The sequence below is a fragment of the Ambystoma mexicanum genome, chromosome 3p (genome assembly GCF_040938575.1).
Source record: "Ambystoma mexicanum isolate Mex_15411 chromosome 3p, UKY_AmexF1_1, whole genome shotgun sequence".
Taxonomy (NCBI): Eukaryota; Metazoa; Chordata; class Amphibia; order Caudata; family Ambystomatidae; genus Ambystoma; species Ambystoma mexicanum.
Window position 1 is genome coordinate 744,224,268 of NC_090925.1, and position 22,157 is coordinate 744,246,424.

The window sequence follows — 22,157 nt, forward strand, 5'->3', positions numbered from 1 at the left end:
GCTCAGGTTCACATAATGGCCCTCTTTCTTAGTTTTATGGCATTCCGGTGGAAAATCTGCCAGAAAACTGACGAATGGTATTACCATTACCACCACTTGGTGCGGCAGAATTACCGCTAGATTACACGTGGTGGTATGGCAGTGTTAGTCCCCCATGGACTCAATGGGGATTTTGGTGGAATTACCACCAGCGGTCATTTCTGCCGATTTGGCAATTTCTTTGCAGTAAACCAGTGGAATTACCTCCAGCAAGCTGCTGGGGGGTTTTCCTCCGCCTCGCCACCAAAGTTATGGCATGGCGGTGTGATAATGCAGAGGTAACTGACGTTTTCCTGCACCACTGTACTTGTAATGAGGCTGAATGAATGACATGTGGAAGGGGATTTGAGCACCGTCTTCCTAGTTCCACAGCTTCCAATTCTCTTTCTGCAAAGTTGTTATTCGGGGGCTTAACTAGTATACTGTTCAATAAATCTGGTTTTTAAAGCACCAATGTTTCTACAAGGGGGAAGCCTATTAATCGTCTGTATCCTGAGGCAAATACGTCTGAGACTGTGTTTATAATTATAATGAAAACATATTATAATTATAATCTTAGTCTGTACAATTGTGTATACTTTCAAAGCACCAAGTCACTTGATAAAGTAATTTCAGGAAAATGGAGTGTTGCAACCAGCAAAGCTCTCCCTTGGCGCCAGCTCCTAAAGCAACACGGTTGTCTGCACGAGTGGTTCCCAAATCTTTGTGTGGCTGCTACACAAATATGAATGCACAAAAAACTTTTTTTGAGATGGGATGGAAGTTACTCAAATGTGCCAAACCTCAATTGTAAAATGCTTGATTGGTGAGTCAAATGTGCTTTCAATAAGGTTATATTCTTGTTAGTAAAAATAGTAAATAGAAAAAATGTCATTCCATGTAGAAGGTGAAAAATGATGTTTTCATTAATTATTCGTTTCACATCATATTTTTCCTGGTGTTAACATCACACCATTAATGATCATTTACAATTTTTTTTCTAACAAGAATATAACCTTGTTGAAAGCACATTTGACTCACCAATCAAGCATTTTGCAATTGAGGTTTGGCGCATTTGAGTAACTTTCATCCCATCTCAAAAAAAGTTTTTGTACATGATAAAGTAACCTGAAACAATATAAGAGAAGTAGTAACTGAAACATATGCTCATAAAGCAAGTATGCATCACTTACTCAGAAAAAAAGGAGGGCAGTCCCACAACTGGGTGCAGTTAATTGCTGGTCAGACATAGATCTCAGCAAATGTCAACCTGCTGATCTATCATTCCAGATTTATCATTTACCCAATTTTCCTTATGCATCCTCCTTTGGTCAGACCCTCCGGCATATAGCGATTTGCAATAAAATCACAAAATCAGCTGTCGGCCGTTATTCGCGCTAAATATGTAAATGGACATGAAAATCTACACATCAAACATTCCCCTCCAGGCTGCCTGAAGAGCGAGTGTTTAACAACTGACATGCTGTGCTACTTCATGTACTCGAAAAGGCAGCTCTGTGGACACAACCCTTTGATTTGAAAGGTTAATCGGCCACAGGAAGGCCTCTGGCACCTTTACATTTTGGGTACACTGCAGTCTGAAATCCCCACTGTTTGGAACTTGGATGTGGTAATCTTGAAAAAGACGCTCGTAAATTATTTACACCAATGAAGCAAGTGAAAGCTTCTTTCAGATCAGTGTGTGTGAGTTTATGGGGGGAAACTCCTGCCATATTGCTCAAATTACACATGCTCATACTTCAGCATAAAGGTTGTCAGTGTATTCTAAGTACGAATGGACGGCTGCCTATGGAATAAAATAACCGCCCAAGTCAACAACTCGCAGAGAATAATTTAGTTATTAATCTGAATCTGCTTTGCCTCTGTTTACAGCTACTCCCGTAGAACCTCTCTTCACCCCTCTGTTTACCTGCCCAATGTCTTTTTTTCCCATATCACGCATATCTATTTCCCAACTGTCACATATTCCTCTTGCTTTCCACTTTGACTTTGTCACCCTTTCACTGTACCTCCCCCTTGCAAATCTGAACGCCCATCTGCCTCCTGTGTTTATTTTGACTCCCTTCTGTCTCTTCCATCATATACACAAAACAGTGACTACTCTTACACTGGCACAGCATGCACACTGGCTCAGCATGCAGACACACTCCCCCTGGCACTCACAATCTCTCACAACCTTGTACGCACACTCACCCTCTCAAACACTTGCATGCACTCTCTTGTTCCTGGTGCGTTGCATGCATGTTCACCCACTCAAATCCTTGCACGTGCCTATTCTCTGTCACCATCACACGCACCCTTACTCCAGCACTTCACCCTGGCCCCCAATGATGGAACTTGCCCCATCAACAACACCACCTAGAGCTGCAGGGGCACAACCGGCACCACCACCAACCGGGAGATCAGTGGCAGTACCAGCACCACTGGCATCAAAACAGTCAGCACCCAGGGCCCAGTGCAACCAACACCATCACCCAGGGCCTTACACGCAGCACCACCCCAATCATGCCCTCCATGGCACTGCCGCCACCACAAACCATGCCTTCAACAGTAGCACTGGCCTAACCAACCCCAGCTTCAGAGGCAGCACCACACTCACCAAGCATTCTCTCAGCAGAAACATGACTCCTACCAACACTGCCACCCATGCCATCTGTGCTAGCTCCACCAAGACTACCATCTTGTTCTACAGAGGCAGCACCAGCTCCACAACTGACACCACCACCAGATGCCTTGCTGGTAGTGAGGCCAAAACCATCACCTATGGGTCTCAGCAGCATCACTAGCCCCACCACCATCACCAACCTGAACCTCAGTGGCAGCGCCAGCCACAGGATCAACACCACCACTACTCCCACCTTGCTGAGAGTGCAACCAACACCATCACCCAGGCCCTCTCCATCCCCACCCATGGCCTCAGCAGCACCACTGGTCCGCCAACACAACAACCCTGAGAAGTAGAGGCAGTGCAACCCCCTCAATCACCACCAGGAAATCAATTGAAAACGCTGCAATAAATGCAGTTGTCTGCAGCAAAATTTGCTTTTTTGTGTCGCAAAATTTGCATTTCCAATGGATTGTGTCCTCCCATGTATTCCTCATCTTTGATATACTCCAATATCCTGCTTGCAGCTCTGAAATGTATTTCAGCAGAGGGCGCTGTGTGCCGTCGACCTTGTGTCCCTCAAGAACCTCCATCGTCCTCGATTATGATGTCGACGTTGGTATATATGGCATGCACCGCACCTGTTGCCTCAGTTCTGTTTTGCCGCACAGCTGCTTGAACCGGTTCTTCGCCTCGGCGTGTTATTTACTGCGTAGTTACGAGTTTGCTACAAAAATGTCTATTCATACCCCGAAAATGGGCTTCAAGAAATGTGCTGTGTGTTCGACTAAGGTGTACATAACCGATCCTCATCAGGCATGTCTCTGGTGCCTTGGGGGAGGGCCACATTGTCGAATATTATGGCTTGTGCCAGTCTATGACTGGAAAAGCGTTAAAGGAGAGCCTGGGGAAACTTGCTTTGAGTTAACCATCGCCAGGTTCGTCTTCGGTGACCCCCACAAAAATTTAGTCTGAAGATTGAGCCCAAGAGGGAGATCTCTGCGCCGGGCCAAGAGGCACAGTAAAAGTTAGATGTGTTTGAGATCTCAGCGGTCCTCTTTGTCATCTTCGAGGAGATCAAAGAAAAGGAGTCGTTGCTCCAGCTCGTCCTCTACAGATTCCTCGCCTGAAGGGAAACTGGTAAGATTCCCTAAAAAGGGGCCTACTCAAGTTCAGATGGCAGATGTTAAAAGTGTTTGAGAAGGCGGCAAAGCCAGCCCCTTCGTTGAAGTCATTAGAGACTCCCGACCCCATCGCGCAAAAAGCCGACAGGGCCGCGTGCCTGAGGGCCCGGACAGTAGGTCGAAGGATTCAAAGGTCTCGAAGGCATTTTGTGCATCTCTCATGGCTTTCATTGGTCGATGTCGAAGTCGAGTCTATCAACGCTTAAACAGTCAGGGTCGAAGCCCTCAGACTTTTGAAAGTCCGTCGAACGTTTTTAAACCTCGGGGAAAAAGAGACTTTTTTAAGTGCATGGCCTCTATTTGTGAGTAAGAGGTGGAGAAAGAAAGCCTAATTTATAGTTTTTATATAAAGGTTGTTGAATACCTTGAATGGGTTAGATCATCTGTTGAATATGAACAGGATGACTTTACAGATATTTTGGACAGGGGAACTCCTAAGGACTCAGTCCTTCCCTTCCATACAGCAATGAAGAATAGAGTTCTAGAGAACTGGAAAAATCCAGATACCATCCCTGCGGTTTACAAGGATTTCACTAAAAAATACAAACCCTCATCAGTGGATCTAGACTTTCTTTAGAAACATCTGAGTCCACAAAGCCTTGTTGTGCAAGCAGCTACTGCTGCATCTAAGGGAGCAGCCTATCCCACAGTTGCTCCGGACAGGGAGGATAAAAGGCTTGATGCCATGGGAAAGAAAGTTTTCTCTGCAGGGAGTATGGTACTGAAAACAACAAATGCAACTTGTGCTATAGCGAAGTTCACCTAAACTTTGTGGGAGGTGATAGCTATGGCATCTGAACACATCCCAGAGGGTGAAGAAAGGGATGGCTTTATGAACATTATTCAGGATGGTAAAGATGCTATGTGCCAATCATTGCAGTCACGGCTAGGCACTGCAGATTGCATTAGCCGTTCTATGGCTGCTGGTACAGTGCTTAGGTGATTTGCCTGGATTCGTAAATCAGGGTTTGCTTCTGACGTGCGATCCAGATTATTGGAAATGCCATTTGAAGGGTCTTACTTGTTTGGATCTAAAGCAGACGAAAGTCTTAAAAAGTTGCAGTCATCTAAGGCAGCAGCGAAATGTTTGAGTCAGGCCATTAGGCAGCTACAACAAGTTCGAACAGATCCATCTTCTGCTCAGGGATGGAGAAATCTTTCATTTTGTTACTATTCCTCAATTAGCAGAGGAAGAGGTAAATGTAACCAGCAGAGACAGAGAAGGCAACCTCAAGGCAGTCGAGGACGTACAGGCAGATCCTCCAGGCCCTTCAGCTCCAGGATTGGATGGTGTCATTGGATCTTCAAGATACTTATTTTCATGTGCCGCTTAATCTCAAGCACAGAAAATACCTGAGATTCGCTGTTGGCAGTTCTCACTATCAGTTTTGGGCGCTACGATTCGGACTGACCTCCGCTCCAAGGGTTTTCACCAGGCTGATGGCGGTGGTGGCAGCGAATCTATAGAGGGGGGGGATTCACATCTAACCCTACCTGGACTATCTGCTGATCAGAGCCTGTTTACCCGAACAGGCTCTGGAACATCTGAACAGCACCTGTCATTCTCTCCACAAACTGGGCTTCTCCCTCAACTTCAAGAAGTCCCACATGACACCTTCCTAGAAGCTGCAATTCATTGGAGCAGTCCTGGACTCTTCCTTGGGGAAAGCTTTGCCACCCAAGGTGAGGGCTACCCACATAGCGCAGATGGTAAACAAATGTCCAAGTGCCACAAATCTTCCAGCCTTCGATTTTCTGAGGTTGCTCGGTCTCATGGCATCCTGCATTTTTCTGGTGACAGAGACCCATCTGAGAATGAGGTCTCTTCAGTGGGCCCTCAGGACTCAGTGGTCACAGTTCTCTGGCAAGATGATGGATCAGGTACGAATCCAGAACAAGGTCACGTAGGATCTGCTGTGGTGGTCCGTCAAGGAGAATGTGTTGAAGGGGGGGAACCCTTTTGGCAACCATGGTCTGAGATTACGGTGGTTACAGGCGCCTCCCTATCAGGTTGGGGAGGTCACACCAACAGTCTAACAATCAGCAGACATTGGTCTCCATCAGAGTGCAAACTGCATATTAACTTTTTGGAGCTCAGGGCAATCAGACTAGCGCTGATGGCTTTCCTGGCTTCTGTACGAGGAAAGACTCTCCTGATAATGACCGACTACACAGTGGCCATGCATTACTGCAACAATGAAAGAGGTGTGGGGTCACTGCCTCTGTCCAGAGAGGCAATGCAGCTCCGGTTTTGGGCATGCAAGAAGGAATCTCTCAGTCGACAGTTCATCTGGCCAGAGAGGAAAAAACGGTGGACTCTGAGCAGGCAGAGTACAGTCTCCCACGAGTGGGAGTTAGCTCAGGAAGTCCTTCAAGAGATCTTCACCCTTTGGGGAACCCCACAAGTGGATCTGTTCAGAACCAGTTTCAACCAGAAGTGTTCCTGGCCTCTGTACGAAGAAAGACTGTCCTGATAATGACCGACTGCACAGTGGCCATGCATTACCGCAACAATGGAAGAGGTGTGGGGTCACTGCCTCTGTGCAGAGAGGCAATGCAGCTCTGGTTTTGGGCATGCAAGAAGAATTCTCTCCGTTGACAGTTCATCTGGCCGGAGAAGAAAACACGGTGGACTCTGAGCAGGCAGGGTACAGTCTCCCACGAGTGGGAGTTAGCTCAGGAAGTCCTTCAAGAGATCTTCACCCTTTGCGGAACCCCACAAGTGGATCTGTTCACGACCAATGTCAACCAGAAGTGCGAACAGTTCTGCTCCAGGGAATTTCCCCCGCGAGGAGCTCTAGGGGATGCTTTCGTAGTGGACTGTGAATTTCCACTTATGTACACATTTCCGCAAATCCCTGTCATTCCTCATGCTCTCAGGAGGCTATGAAAATTTCGGAAATCCATGATCGTGATTCCACCGGAATGGGCCAGGATGACGTGGTATGCAGAACTTCTGGAAATGTCCATCTGCCCTCAAATTCATCTTCCACAATCTCCACACATGGTTTCTGAGAAGTTAAGGTATAAAGATTGGGACCTTTTGGAAGATGTTATAGAGGTGTGCTTTCGGCCAGAAGGCCAGCAGCAAAATCTGTATACCGCTGCCGTTGGACAGATTCTGCAGCTGGTGTAGAGATAAAGGAATTTATCCATTTACTTGTGACACACCATCAGTTTTGTCTTTTCTGGTACATTTAACCCATCAGCCCTTGGCTGTAGCAACCTGTAGCCCCTATCTGGCTGCGTTGTCCATTTTCAAGCGCTCCCCGGAACAAGGTTCCTACTTCAAGGTTCCTATAGTCATCCAATTTCTGAAAGGGTTGACCAATATCTTCCCACCAGTTCCTTTTATTGCTCCGGTCTGGGATCTTAACCTAGTTTTAAGCTTCCTGATGGGTTCTCCATTGAACCATTACTTTTTTGTCCACTTAGGATGTTGTCTTTAAGATTCTTAACAGCTATTACTTCTGCTTGCAGAGTGAGCGAGCTTTAGACCCTGTGATCAAAACCACCATTCATGGTCTTTCATAAGGACAAGGTAGTTTTGAGGATTTTTCCCTCTTTTCTGCCAAAAATAGTGTCAGAATTTCATCTAACACAAATGATTGTCTTACCAGCCTTCTACCCTCCTCCTCATCCATCGAAAGAGGAGGAGATATTGCACAGACCTGACCCTAGAAGAGCCTTGAGTGTTTACATCAACAGGGTTTCTAAATTAAGAGTAGACGACCAACTAGTTGCTGGCTATGCGGGCCACAGAATGGGACAAGCGGTGACTAAACAAACACTGTCTCGGTGGATCATACTTTGTATATCCGAATGTTACAACCTGGCCAGGAAAGAGGTTCCTGAAGGTCTAAGGGCCCACTCGACCAGAGGTGTAGCCACTCCTTCAGCCCTCCAGATAGGGGTACCGCTACAAGACATCTGCAATGCTGCCACCTGGTCTTCTGTGCATACATTTGCAAAATATTACTGTTTAGATCCCCTTCCGGGCCGGGAATCCAGATTTGGAAAGGCTGCGTTACATAGCATAAACCAAAATTTAACCAGAATAAAAACTCTTCTTTCCCACTTTCTGCGACACACCCCTATGAGAGAATATCAAAGAGGAGGAATACGTGGGAGGACACAATCCATTCAAAGAACAAATTACTTACCCCTTGTAATGTTTTTTCGACTGGATGTTACTCCCACGTAATCCTCATCTGTGATATACTCCCATATCCTGTTTGCAGCTCGGTAACTGCCGCAATATCCTGGAGGGTCTGTTTGGTGTCCTTCCCTTGCACCACATTCTCAATGTCCCCTGATTCTTACAATTAGCTTTCAGACCTTTGTTAACTATTAACTCAATCCCCTTCCCTTGCACACACTCCTTCCCTTGCCCACCTTGCTCAGTCACCAATTCCTTGCCCATCACACGAAGCCCATTCCTTGCCCCTCACCACCTTCCGTTGCCTTGGCTTTCAGTTAGACAGTAGACCACCTTGATTTGCCATTCAGCCTCTGCCAGACACGACAAGAAGCCGTGGTCTGGGTCTTTCTGGTAATCATGGATATGGAGGCTGCACTTGGACAATGCAGAGTGAAAGACGGCGCAGGGAAGAGGCTTTTTTGCACTGTCAAGTTGCACTTTCTTGGAAAGTCAGTTGCATATTTCAACTCGGAAGCAGAGAGAGAACTGTAAGGGGAATACGCCTTGGACCTGGCGAAGAAGAGGGAGAGAGAGCAAAAGCAACGTATTATATTTCTGTGTGCATTCAAATAAGTGGGAGTGTGTGTGTGTATTTGTGACAGTGTAAAGTATAGGTGGAGGGATGTATCTTTGTTCATGTGACTTTTTGTATCTATATAGCTGAATCTGGTGTTGATTTGCATGTGTGTCTTTTGTTGGTGAGATAGGAGAAGAGTGTTCTGGACAGTGGAAAACAATCACACACTTTAGGGGTCATTCAGAGTTGGTGTTAACAGTAAAGTCATCGGCATTTCTCAAATACCATAAAATACAATCAGTAGTATTCCATGTTGGTATTTCACAGGTGCTTCCCTTCAATGAGTGAAAAAGGTTTTTACAAAGGGCCATATTGAGGGGATAAAAAGATAGGCATCTCTGAGTGCCTCTTCTGACCACCTTACCAATATAATGCATAAAAGGGCCAGAGGTTACCCTTTTGTTTATAAAGAAAATCAACAGTAGTAATACGAGCCACTACTGTACGTAATCCATTTCGTCCTTCGCATTGATGCCGAAATAAAAGTTAAAAACCTTTTACATAACCACCATGATTGGTGGTATTTCTGAAGTAGTACTGTAGGTATTCCAGAAATGCCACCTCTCCTGGTAGTAAACTTTTTCACTAATATCACCAGCAGAGCTGGTAACTTTCTTCAGTGGTTTAAAAAATTGGCCAACTCAGAAAGACCTTTTTAATTTACAGTTTTCTAATATTTATTACCAGAATATTACATCTTTCTATGTGAATTTTCAACTGTGCCCTACAGCCATTTCTATAACCACTATATAAGTAACATCCACGTGTGCTGTCCAGAAAGCTATTAAACTCTTTTTGTATGAACTCACTGGTGATGGGGAAATTTACCAGAACATAGGGGAAACATTTGTACAGAAACAAAGCAAGGAAAAACGCTAGTAAGATATGGACTTTTACTTCCTTGGCAAGTAGGCTTCATGATGTGCTGTTGTGGATTGTAACAGACCAATGGTGTATGGGGAACAGTGACCATCGAGGGTCACAGAATCTGTTATTAAAATGCATACATTGTCACTGGCGGTATGAACGCGCCCCTGCATCCTCGACTCCCCTCTCTCTCTCTCCCTCTCACTGTCGAGGCCCATGTGTGGGGGCCGCCGAGGCACATCTACAACATTGCTGAAATCAAGACATGACTCGCCCGGTTTACAAAGAATCTAAGCAGGCTTTTCAGCACTCGATTCCTTTCTGGCAGGCTAGATTCTCAAGGATTTCATCTTTTTCAAATGTATTTTTGTACAGTTTGGAGATCTGGCCCCCCTTGCCAGTCGGCCCCTGAACATAGTACAGCTAAGCATCACTTAGTCCAAATTGTGTACACACAATCCTTTTCTCTGTGATCTTAATAAAGTAATCCCAATAGCAAATTGTGTTCTCCATATTGGGCACAGAAAAGGCCTCTATTGTTAAAAAATAACACAAACGGCAGGTGCTCCTGGGAAATTACTGTTACTGTGTCTTATCCTATCTATCAATTACAAATTAAACATAGTAGAAAGCCCTAAAAATCTGGGGGTTTTCATTAACATATGCAATGGCAAGGGACTTCACAAGAAGAGAACAGATGCTAAAGTGAAATATGCACATTTCATTCTATTTGTCTTTCCCAATCAAAGAAAGTGTACAGGACAATAAGCATTTGCGTTGTAGAACATTAATCATGAACACCTGAAACATAACTCAAAAGAGGGTTTCCTATAATGTTGCTTGTAATGTTTAAAAGGTACACACCTTTTAAACCTCAAGGGTTGCATCCAAATATTCCATGCAAATTAAAAGCGTAATTAAATATTTCACAGGCGGGTGCAGTCCTTCATGTGTTCTTGTTGGCGAGTGTCTCATCACTGATCCTGACACTCGTGCGAATCCCGCTTTGCATGCCAATGCACTAAACCAGTTGAAGGGAGAAAACTATTTTCTTAATGCCTCAAACGCCGACAGGGAGCGTCAACCCTCTTAAAAGTGGGTGACGCGTCCACTCACGTGTTCCCTCGACTCGTGTCGTGAAATTAAATAGATTCTGTTGATGCTAGTACACGCATATTATAACCACCCTATATCTGACACGCTTTTTCACTGCTTGTACACTGCTCTGACACGCTATGGCAGGGCATTTCAACTTTTTCAGTTTAAATGAGCCTGAGTCTCAGGATTTGCTTAAGTCTTTGCCTTCATGATAGGGGGTCTATTGATATGGCCTGGGCAAGCTTTTGTCCTCTGCCACTGTACATTTGGTGTTGCCATCACGTTAATGTTTGTTTAAAAGTTAAGCAAATACACTGCTCTCCGAGGAGATACAAATCTGGCAGGCTCTTGCAGCCTCACCCTTTGGTATTGAAGCATGGCGTTTGGCATCACAAATGAGCGACTCATTCTTTCTCAAAGTTTGAGGACATTAGATCTCCCTAGCCAGCGGCTAGTAATGGCAAGTGTGGGGGGCAGGGGTGTTGCTAGGTCTGGAAAAGACCCGGGGCTAAGTTAATGTTGGTGGGGGGAGCGTCTGCAGCAGTATCACTGCAAGAAGTTCAAGACAATCACTTTTTTAATTTACACTAGTGTCGTTAAGCTTTCAGTAAATTAGTAAAGTGCTGCTGCAGTCTGGGAAATGCTATAATTATAATGGGAAAACGTGTGCAGTAGATGTTAATGGCACCTCTACAAGTGTTGTATTTTAACACATGCTTTTGACCTGCAAAAATAGGGCTCTGACAGGAGAATCCCCTCGCAGTTCCTACCTTGCGTTTCTGGTGGTTAAGGGGGCATAGTCCGGCTGTGTACCAGGCAAATGCAAAAGCTGAGGCTATCAAGTCCCTACACCACATTCTTACTTTGTCAGAATATGATGGGTTTAAGAAATGTGCTGCTCCTGCTTGGAACAACATATTTCTATTTGTTTACATACCCCTGAATCGGGCCCTCAGTGTTTCATCCTGCTGATGGCTGCCTTTCTTCTGTGCAGTGGCCAATGATCCTGTCCCGCATAATATGCAGCTACTCGCCCCCTCCCTCCATCCCTTTACATCCCTCCCTAATGGAGAGCCATTATAGTCTATGCATCTGACAGATGCCTCAGACCGGTATCCCAACACACCTTCAGCTGGCCCTGCGCTTCAGGGTCGCCTGTGCCTTTTTAAAACAAACGGCGTAAATATATAAATCCTACCTTGGATGAGCATCAGGAGAACGCTCTGTTGCAGCTTTGCAGACATGCCTGCCCCTGATGTTCGGTTTTGCTTCGTGACTGCTACTAAATGCAAGATTACAAGCAGGATTTGACAGCGAGAGAAGTGGGTGTCGGCAAGAGTCGTTTCCGATGACCCAGCAGTAAACTTCCTGTGGTTTGTGAGCGAAGAGTAGCTTTAAATTAGCTCACGGGTTCTTGGCTGACTTAGAGGAGGGCTTAATGTGGGGAGCTTCTTGTTTTGCGTAAGAACCTTAAGGTTTGCGAAGAGTTGTCCCTGCCACCACCGCCACCCGCACACCATTAGCCCATACATCTAAACTGCCGGCCTTTCAAAGGCACCTGCTTGGCCTGCGACGGAAACCGCTCTTTAGTGCTTTCAGAAAATATATTCTGACAAATAACCTACCAGATGCCGCATTGGGCGGACTAAACCCGAGTCCGCGGGCCTGCCAGGAGCACCAGTCTAATTTGCATTCCTTTGAAATAAATGTGGCTACCTTAACTACTCACTACTGTGCACTTTGTGTATTTGGTCTCTAACTTTACTATTTCCGGGAAGCTGGAAGTGTATGGCTGCTCAGGCCAGGGAGAGTTTCGCCTTGGGACGTTGAAAGCTGCTTATAGCTGTGGATGCAGAGAATGGCATGCTGGGTGTCTCTCGCGCCTTGCCTTTCTGATGCAAGTTAGAGGCGTTGCAGGAAGCTGGGTGAAAAGACCAAGCTAATCAGACGCTCTCAAATTGTCCCCATTGGGTTACAGGGTGTTTTCTTAATAGATACTTTAAGAATGTAGTAAATCATTCAGTACCAGTGAGGTTGAAAGTATTCTGTGGTTTACTTCAATATATTCGAAAATGAGCACACGGGAGTCATCCAGATGGTCAAAAAGTATATATATATGAATTCAGACTTGTTCAATAATGGCTTCTTATCTGAACAGAGGTCAGCATGTTATATATATCTCAATCATAGGTTCATGTGCCTAGGGCGAACCTAGACGTTCATAATTCAATTAGTGCATTCGAACAGACGTATACGAAGAAGGTTATACAATTACAATTGGAATTATAAGAAATAGACACATACCATCATCCTTCCATGAAACAAAATGAAATGAAAGGAAGGAAGTCCATAAAATAGGTCTGTTACCATAGCAACAATACAAATACATTCCGTAGGAACAATTTACAAAATACAAGTATTTACATTACCTATAAAAATCGTACTGAGAGTAAATCTGAATTTCCTCTGATTTATTTCTGTCTAAACAGAAATCACATTGCAAAAGCATAACGATGTAAACGAGTCGTCTATACCTCTATGTTGATGTGCGTACCTCTTTGGAATAGACTTAAGCTGGCATGGGAGTGAGCCCCAAGGCAAGCTACTCCAGTACCTGGTTTTGTTTCAGTGTGGCAGCATTAAAAAGACAGATGTAAAAGGGCAGAGGCCACCACATGTCTTAATAATGCTGATGCTAGACACTTCCTGTCCCGCACCCAAGCCAGCCAATGCACATGTTTGAGTGGCGGGACATGAAACAAGGTGGTCCAGCCAGGCTAAGGCTTGTGGAAAAGAAATCTTTTTTTTTTTGCTCGTTTCTGCCAGCTCGGGTAAAATTAGCCCAAATTAAAGTCCAAATAAAAGGTGCAATACATACGGCAGGTGTTATACCTGGAGAGCTGCTAGTGATTGGCGTTGCCATGATTGTGTAACAAGTGGGGCTGGAGCCGAAATAGTAGGGCCCACACTAAAATGTAATTGAGGGTCCCATCACCCCCACACCGGGCATTGGCATCTCTGGGTAAGGAAGGCACAATGATGCAAATCAGGACACTGAAGCAGGATTTTCAAAGACATCAAGTTTTATTTTCTTCCAGCAGGCAGGACACATCATGCAGCATCAAAGACATCTCTGGAACTCTCCTAAAATCTCTGGGCTCTCCCCGTCTTATATACACTCTAGGAAGGTGAGGCGATGGCCTGATCAAAAGTACATCCTCTTTCCTGCCTGTGATTGGTTGGCCTATAATGACATGATCAATGTACAACCCCTCTTCCTGGGTGGGATTGGTTGGCCAATTCTGCCACTCAGAACTAGTCTCAACAGGTTTTACTGAGATTATTCTTCATCAATGGACTCTTTTATAAAAAAGTTCTCAATTGATGTCATAATGACTTAGCAGAAAAGCCACCATTTTAGAAATTGCCTGACCATGCCTGACTTATCACAAAATGGCGGATTACCCTATTTCTAGTCAAAATTTGATACCTGCTCCGATTCGAATCTAGTTTTTCAGTAATTTATACTAAGCATATACTGCTTAACAAACCTTCTATCACAAGACATTATGACCCCATAAAATAGATCGTCCTTCAAAGCGCTTTTCTGCAAAGCACTATCATTCTGATTTTGTAGACATTTAAAGTCATTGATGAACTCGATAAGTTATCAACATTCGGTTTGAGGTGGAGTGGGTCTATCTCCACTACATTCAGTTTGAGAGGGGGGTATAACTAGCTCCTGTACACTCCCCCCTCTGAATTGTATTTAGTCATTTTCTCAATACATATCACTACACCCATGTCCACCCTCCTCAATTTTCAATGTACCTATACATCTCTGACCTAATCACCCTTTTCCATAAGACAATTTACTTCAACCTGAGAGGCATCATAACACATTTCTACAACGTCAGTACTAACACATTATACTCTCCTAGTCTAAACATGTATGTGTCTCTAAAAACGACTTTTATTTACTTTTATCTGACCCCCACCTCCATTCTCCAATTTACTTTAAACTAACTATATACCTCTGATAATTTTACAGCCACTATGAGATTTTTAAGAGACAGTCACTCCTTGAGGTAACCCACCAGCTTGTTCATCATACAGTGTTCAAATGTGATATATACTCCACATTTTTTCAGTCACTCCCACCCCAAGACATTATTCTTTGCCCCCAGTCTCTTCCCCATGCCGAATTTCAATTTATTTTCAAAATTCCGTTTTTTCTTTTCACTGGTACATCTTCCACCCGTTCATCTCGGTTTGGCATCCACGGACCGTCTGCGTCCTGTTGAATTTGTCCTTTTTTGGGTTGCCTTGCATCAATTTACTTGGGCCCTTTAATTGAAAGGGCAATCATGTCGTATTTTAGTGTCTCTTTTTTCCACAGAGCACTTATATTTATAGTTTATATCTCCATTTAAAAGTCAACAAAAGGGGTCATTCAGCTATGGAACACAAGGATGGGGGAGTCTTTTGCAGAACATTTTTGTACAAGGGTGATTTATAATTGGGCATGTGGTTGGGTTCCTCAGTGACTTCTCTCTGCTCATATTCTCTGAGTCACATAGGTCGTCCCTCATTGTCCACCTGTAATATAAAACTGAATGAATTTCCTTTGCAAAATAAGTATGTCTCTATTATTTTATTACTTGTGTATAATCAAAAAGAAATTGATTTTTACAAGAAGGCACAACTGACTTTAAGTCCTTTTTCCAATAAAATGAAGCGTCCCACTGTTGCGCATGTAGTCGTGAACATGTAGGGAGCAGTGCAAAACTGTACATTTGCTGTTCCCCAGCAAGAGGGCAGAGAATGTTCTGCTTAATTGTTCGGAAACGTCGGTCAAGAAAACGGAAACTAGGCTGTTGCTTGGAGTTGGTTTGCGAGCTGTTGTACAGTTGGCTCGACAGCGTTTATTTTTGCAAAGGCCGTTTCTATTATTTTAGCTGTTGCCACCGCCAAACTGGCTTTTTCACCCGAGATCAGGTGTTGCCACCATGTGTCTTCTTCTACCAGCACTGAGTTGACCCAAAAGGGTGCTAAAAAAGTTGTGCGTTCTGCGTTTGTTAGGACAGTTTAACAGTAGGTGGCGGACTGTTTCTTGGCTGTCCGAAATTTTACACAGTCTGCAGGTTGTCGCGTTAGCTTGGCTTCTTATGGCTAGGATCTATCTGGTATGTAGTAGGTTGAGCCGCGTTCCTAAGAATATTTTGCTGAGCTTTGTGTCGGGAAATTTTATGCAATAAACCAAGGGGCTTTTTAGTTTATTGTATGTTGGAGGTAGGTGTTTCAAGAACTTGATCACCACTGCTTTTTCTCCTGTGGTTATCCAATCTTCATTTTTGAGCTTTTGGATCACCCTTTGTGGATTAACTATCAGGTTGTCTGTGGTGCAGGCTAGACTTTCCAGTTTATTTTTGTTGCTGGTCGATCCAGTTACGGATAGTTTTGCATTTGGATGATTTGAGCTCGTTGTCGATGATGTTGAAAATTGGAAGACCATCTTGAATCAGCGTCTTCCTAAAGAGTGACATTGAAGACACACTGATAGTTGCTTCCAAATACAGCAGACCCAGCTCTCTTCTCACTGCCGATATTGGTATTGTGTTCGGCAGACCCAAAAGCGTTTTCCAGATGTATCCTTCCAATTTCTGCCATACAGATCTCGGCATGGTGATTGTCGCATCCATGCCATATGATAAGGATGGTACTATTTTGCCTTTGTAAAAGTTGATAGCAGGCAACAGCGAAAATTTACCGAACTTTCGGTCAATCATCCTCATTTGCGAGGTCAGGTTTTTCGCTTTGTCCCAAAGATATTGTTGCATTTTTGCCTCCTGTGCTGATCCTTCGATGATGACACCAAGGTACTTCAAATCATGGACGACTTCAATTTGTGATCTGTTTACTGACCAGATTTTGGATGATTTGCAGACCTGTTTGTTTTTGGCAAAAATCATTATTTTAGTCTTGGTGTTGTTAATGCAAAGGTTGCTCGCTGCCATATATTTGGCAAGATTGTCCAATTGCCGTTGGAGGCCTAACGGCATCTGTTCAAGAAGTATCATGTCGTCTGCATACAAAATTCGTGATACCTTGGTGTTGCCTATCTTCGGTGGAAAGCAGCGGACATTAGGGGTGTCACGGTATTAGTTTTATGACGGTACAATAACCTTCTTGCCAAATGACAGTATATCATGGTTATCGCGGTATAGCAGGTGGAGTTAACTAATCTTAACAAATATTTTCTAAAAGGTCATAAATTGTCGGATTTATCATCACAAACAAAACCATGCACCCAGGGCCAGAATTGGGCTTTTCAACATACTTTCCACTGAAATGCCACCCCTTGCTTGCACCAAACACAAACGCACGTGTGGAGAGGAGGGGGAGGTGGGGCCCTGCTGCGACTGGCAAAGCAAACTGAATAGCTTTTCTTAAGTGGTCATTTAGGCTTTTAGCTCCCCCACTGGCTACTGGTGAAGATGAACATGTTGCCATATTGATAATCTGCATGCCACAGATAAATGGAGTCTGATGGTAGTATACGCTTGTGCGCATACACACACACACACGCGCACATGCACTCTCTCTTTACGTTACAGCCTTTAGTTTACTTCTGGGCCAAAAGGTGTTCAGTAATCACGGACATGTTACCCTTTGGTATGGCAGCAGGGAATACCCACAGAGATGATTAAATTTCGCAGTGTGACTTATTATATGTAAATTCAATGATAGAACCAGGGAAATCCGCCATTGTCATATGTTTAGAAAACATTATCCATTATAAATATATAAACCCCAAAGCCGCCAACCCAAAGTCCCGGGAGGATAGCTCAGCGGCAACGTGCGTGCCTTGGAAGCAAGACGACACAAACAACAGAGGTTCGATCCCTGGGTCCGCGCTTAGAAACCTCTGGGTGTTTAAGCACGTTATAAATATGCAACTAAGACAAAAACAATTACGCAACAAAATAAACAAAACCAATTTCTTTAACAGCGCCTCGATGCCCTGGGGCTGTGTGAGCAATTTAAAAAAAAATGTAAATAAAAAAAAGTAAACCCCTTTCCTTCTTGGCACTGTATTTATTCTTCCTATTGCTAACATGTTGATTTTGTGTCAGGCACATGTGGTTTATGGAATGGCATTAAAAACTGCTCAAACTGAAACTACTTGGCAGACGGCACATCCAACAGTGCAAGACCAAGACTGCGCAGAACTTTCTTACTGCAGCCTTTCCAAATCAGATTGAATAGCACACTTAACGGTATGAACGGTATACCGGTATAAACAATGTGACGGTTATTATTGTTCAATTAAGTGGTTCACGGTATCTTTAACGGTATACTGTAATACCGTTACAACCCTAGCGGACATCCACTTCCGAATCTTTGAAGTCCCCTAAGAAAGCCACAAATAAGGCCGGAGCCAAGGGGCAGCCTTGCTTAATTCCTCTTTCTCCTCGAATTTCTTTAGAGAGCGTGCCTTGTCTATTCAGACGAACGCGAAGAGAAGTCTCTGTGTGGAACGCTATTATAGGATTTAGAATTGCTTCGGGGCAGCTCCAGAGTTTTAACTTTTTCCATAGGCATTCTGTCAACTTTGTCAAAAGCCTGCGATAGGTCAATAAATGCGGCGTATACAGTAGGAGCTCCCTGTTTTATTTTGGCCTTAAGAATGTTTAAAAGGAGAATATTCGCCGATGTGCTGCCGTTCTTCTTGAAGCCTGTCTGGAAATGGTCATTGCAGAGGGCCGTTTTCGCCCAGTTTCGAAAGTGTTGTAAAAGGAGGGTTGCAAACAGTTTTCCCATGATGTCCAGGAGGGCTATGGGGCGATAATTGGCCCGCACTTCTCTGGATCCTTTCTTGAAAATCGGCACTACGGTTGCTTTGGTCCATGAAGCTGGGATCTGTCTGCTGGATCTGCAGTGATCGAACAGAAGGCTAATAAAGTCAGTCCATTCACTTATGTGCCTTTTTAGATCAATGTTGGTGAGGCCGTCGGGCACTGGTGCTCTCGATGTTTTCAGCTTTTGGATGGCTAAGCTTATATCTGGTTTTGAAAAAAGGTCAATCCAGGGGAGCAAATTTGTCTCAATATGTATACTGACAGTGGTCGACGGCATAGCAAAAAGGTCTGTGAAAAATGTGACCCATGCCGGTTCAGTAACTGAGTTTACCATGTTGGCTCCTGGGTTCCTCGTGTGGTGTTGATTAGGGCCCAGAAGTCTCCTGATCTTTTAGTCAACAGGGTTCTCATCATTGATTCGGCGTCATTTTGATATAGGTCGGCTCTGCGTGATCTGATCCATGATTTATAGATTTTTTCTTCTTTGGACCACATTTCCCAAATCATTTTGTTATTCTCGGCCTTAGCCTTGTGTTTTAATTTTCTCAATGCCCTTTTTTTTCCCGCTATTAATTCATCGTATGCATGATTGTAGTTGCGTGAAGGTTCTTTGCCCTCTTTCTGTTTGGTCTTGTACTTGCTCAGGAGTAGGATGTAATTAGGTCTTGATCGAAACTCCGAGCTTCTTTAAACATCTCCTATTGCAGCATAATCGTCTGTTAACTCTCTCACACTTGCTGCTGTCAGGCGCAGCCGAGTTTGCTGGGTATTAGACTTGTCTGCCGCTAAATACATTTTGGTTTGGTGAGAGTTGGTCGACCATGCTATGGATAGCATATTGTGGTCACTTGCGTTTGTTTTTGCCACCTGATACTGGTCAATTTCTGAGAGCATGGCATTGGAGACAAAGATGTAATCTAAGGTGGCAGTGGATGATCCTCTTTCCCAGGTGGGGGATCTGTGTGTTCCAGTCCTTAATCCAAGCGGCATTGTGAAAGTTTCTGGAAGTCATCAAGTTCATCCACGCTTGACCTCTTTCTTCAGTTTGCGACGGGGGAACAGTTGGTGCGGATGGTCTTTGGGATGAACACAGTTTGAATTCATGTCCCCACTAATTATTATGAATATGGTATTCCATTCAATAACAATTGCGTCAATAGTTTCGGCCACTGTCTGGCAGAAGTCTGTAGTCAACGTTCTTTGGGGATTCCAATAGATGGTAAATATTGTGAGGTGTGTCGATGTCCAGCCCCCTTCCGTGTTCGAGAAGTGATTCAATTGTATAAGGACAGCCAAGACCCCGTAGCATCTTGTGATCGTTTTGACGATCTTCAAGTCCTGACCTGTTCGAACTGCAATGAGCAGGCCTGAGGATGGACGCCCCATAAGGCCTTTTTCTGCTAGTGAGGACTCCATTTCAAAGCCGTCCATTGATGGCTTCTCCAGAAGCCAAGTCTCTTGTAGACACAGAATATCAAATTGTCCTAGGTCCTCGCTGTTAAGGTCAGTTAAATGGGCATGCCCTCTGGTGTTCCATGATGCTAGGGTCATTGCCTTTTGGAGATAGAGTTTATTAAATTCCTTCGCTGATTGCTATCTACTGCGGTTTGGAATCCAGGCCCCTTTTAGCCATTTCCACGGACCTCCAGACGACAATTCTTTCTTTGCATCGACAGGTGTGTCACATGGTCTCTTGCTCGGTGCTTCCTCGCTGAGATTTCTATAGCTGTCGGTTCTACTTCTTCATGGGGAATGATCTCTGAGACTTAGTCTTCTTTGATGTCCATATTGCCTGTCATTATTTGAGTGTCCTTGTCTTATTCTTGTTCTTTCTTTGTGATCACGAAAATGAAATACCTCCGTTGAGTCCGTCAAGTATTTACGGTGGGACTTGTCTGCCGTCTCCTCAAAGTGAGCCTTCAACTCTGCTCTACGAGAGCTGTGATAGTCTATTAAGCTGGGCTCATGTGACGTTGGGTTTGTAGTGTGATCATCCGCTTTCCTTTTTTTTTTGGAGAAATACTTGTGTTTTTTATTTCAGATAGTAGGAAGCCAGCTCGATTTAACTCTTTACCCGCTTCTCGAGTCAGATCTTGGATTGCAGCTGCCATTATGTGCAGATACGCTTTGGCCTTTCCTTCTCTGTGATATGGCTCGATCAGCTTAAAATCTTCTGTTTTTAACTTTTTTAAGGCAGTTGTAGTTGCTGCTATTTTCAACACTGATCTGCGATTCAGAACCATATATTTATCTTTACTTGACGCCTGTTCTAGCTTGAAGAGTCGGGTTGTTTTTTCCGTCGCAGCACCCGCCTCTCTTGAGGTTGTATTTGTGGTTCGATGATGCCTAGTTAAGCTGGGATGTTGCGACTGCCTTTCTGGTACTGCTGTTGTTAGGCGGGGTCTTGATAGCGTAGACTTATTATGTTGATTGGGGTCATAATCAGTTTGCTTCTGCGAAGTTCCAGTAGTTGCCTGGCATGGGGCCGAGGGCAGGGTCGTTGTTTTCAGATTGCCTTTGGGTGACTTCCGAACTTCCTTTGTCATGCCACTGTCTCCTCCTAATAGATGTGGGATACTGTCGGCTGACTCCCGTTCCAGATGTTGAGACAGATTTGATATGAGGCTTGAGTCCATTAATTCAGTCGTCGTTTTGAGCGATTTGGTAAGATTAATTGATAGGACTCCATTGTTCGCTGTTGGAGTAGGATCAGTGACTGTTTTGGATAGTTGGACGTCAGGAATTATGGGATTGAATACGGATCTGGTTAGAGATTGTGTCACGTTTTCTGTTAGATCTTTCTCTGATAGTTTTAGAGATTTCATTCCTGTGTCCTGCCCGTGTGGGGGTTCAGTGGCCTGCGTGGCTGATGCATTTATCTTTGATTGTCTTGAGTTCAATTTTAAAGCCGGTTTTAGTTTGTTGTTAAACATTGCTGGAGTTGCCTTGTTGCGTTTATTCCATGTCGTCTGTGTGGATTTTGCTCTGATGTCCCAGATGCCACATCTTTTTGTCCGGACAGAGCCGGCCCATTCTAGGGCTCCTTCTCATTCAAATCCCGGTTCCTTTGTGATATATCATATTTGAGGTCTATTACTGTTATGAACCCTTACAGGAATGCTAGTTAAGACTGGATGAGTTCTAGTGTTGCTGTGTTATCACTCGAGGCATCGCTTATGGACCCGTAAAGTTTACAGAAGGGTACCATTGCGATTGTTATTGCTGACATGACTGTTGTCATGTCTCTTCTGTTGTTCGGTGAGTCTTTTTGCATATCCGCTGGAATTTCACTAAGCCTCCTATTTTTCAGCGGTGTGGCTGTACGTTCTGCTGATGGTAGGGACGAGACTGAGTGTCGGATTCTGTCTGAGCTGATGCCCGCCTCCACTGGCTGGCCCGATCTGGGCGACGAGTTCCAAGGGCCAGAGTTGACGCGTCCTTGGGGGAGGGTGCCTTTCGTAAGTTCTGGGGGAGGCGGCACGGGGATTAAGCTTGGGAGATGGATTTTTGCCCAAGGTTGTGGACTCATTAGTGTTTGTGATGGGGAGAGTTTCGGCTGGAGTAGCTCGAGTATCTTCGGCCTACCGTATGGCTGTATCCGTGGCTCTGTCGCTGGCGATATGTTGTTATTGTCTGATGTTGACAATTCAGGTTGAAATGTGATCCCTGTCAACTACCCCTCTGGCTGCCGGTTGACTTCCCCCACCACAAGGTCGGATTGTTT

At 44.5% G+C, this 22,157-nt stretch overlaps 2 protein-coding genes across 3 annotated transcripts in view; one reads left to right on the plus strand and one right to left on the minus strand.

Moving 5' to 3' along the window:
• Positions 1-11,923, minus strand: part of ITGAL (integrin subunit alpha L) — a 1,445,000-nt gene extending 1,433,077 nt beyond the window's left edge. Inside the window, exon 1 of one of the 2 annotated variants that reach the window (XM_069651639.1) lies at positions 11,770-11,923. In XM_069651639.1, the coding sequence (XP_069507740.1) occupies positions 11,770-11,815 (46 nt within the window). In that variant the 5' untranslated portion in view covers positions 11,816-11,923. The remainder of the gene's footprint in view (positions 1-11,769) is intronic. The other variant, XM_069651640.1, reaches the window with a different exon arrangement.
• The window catches only part of LOC138580798 (septin-4-like), a 1,149,755-nt gene that overhangs the window by 401,902 nt on the left and 725,696 nt on the right, over positions 1-22,157 (plus strand). The window lies entirely within an intron of this gene.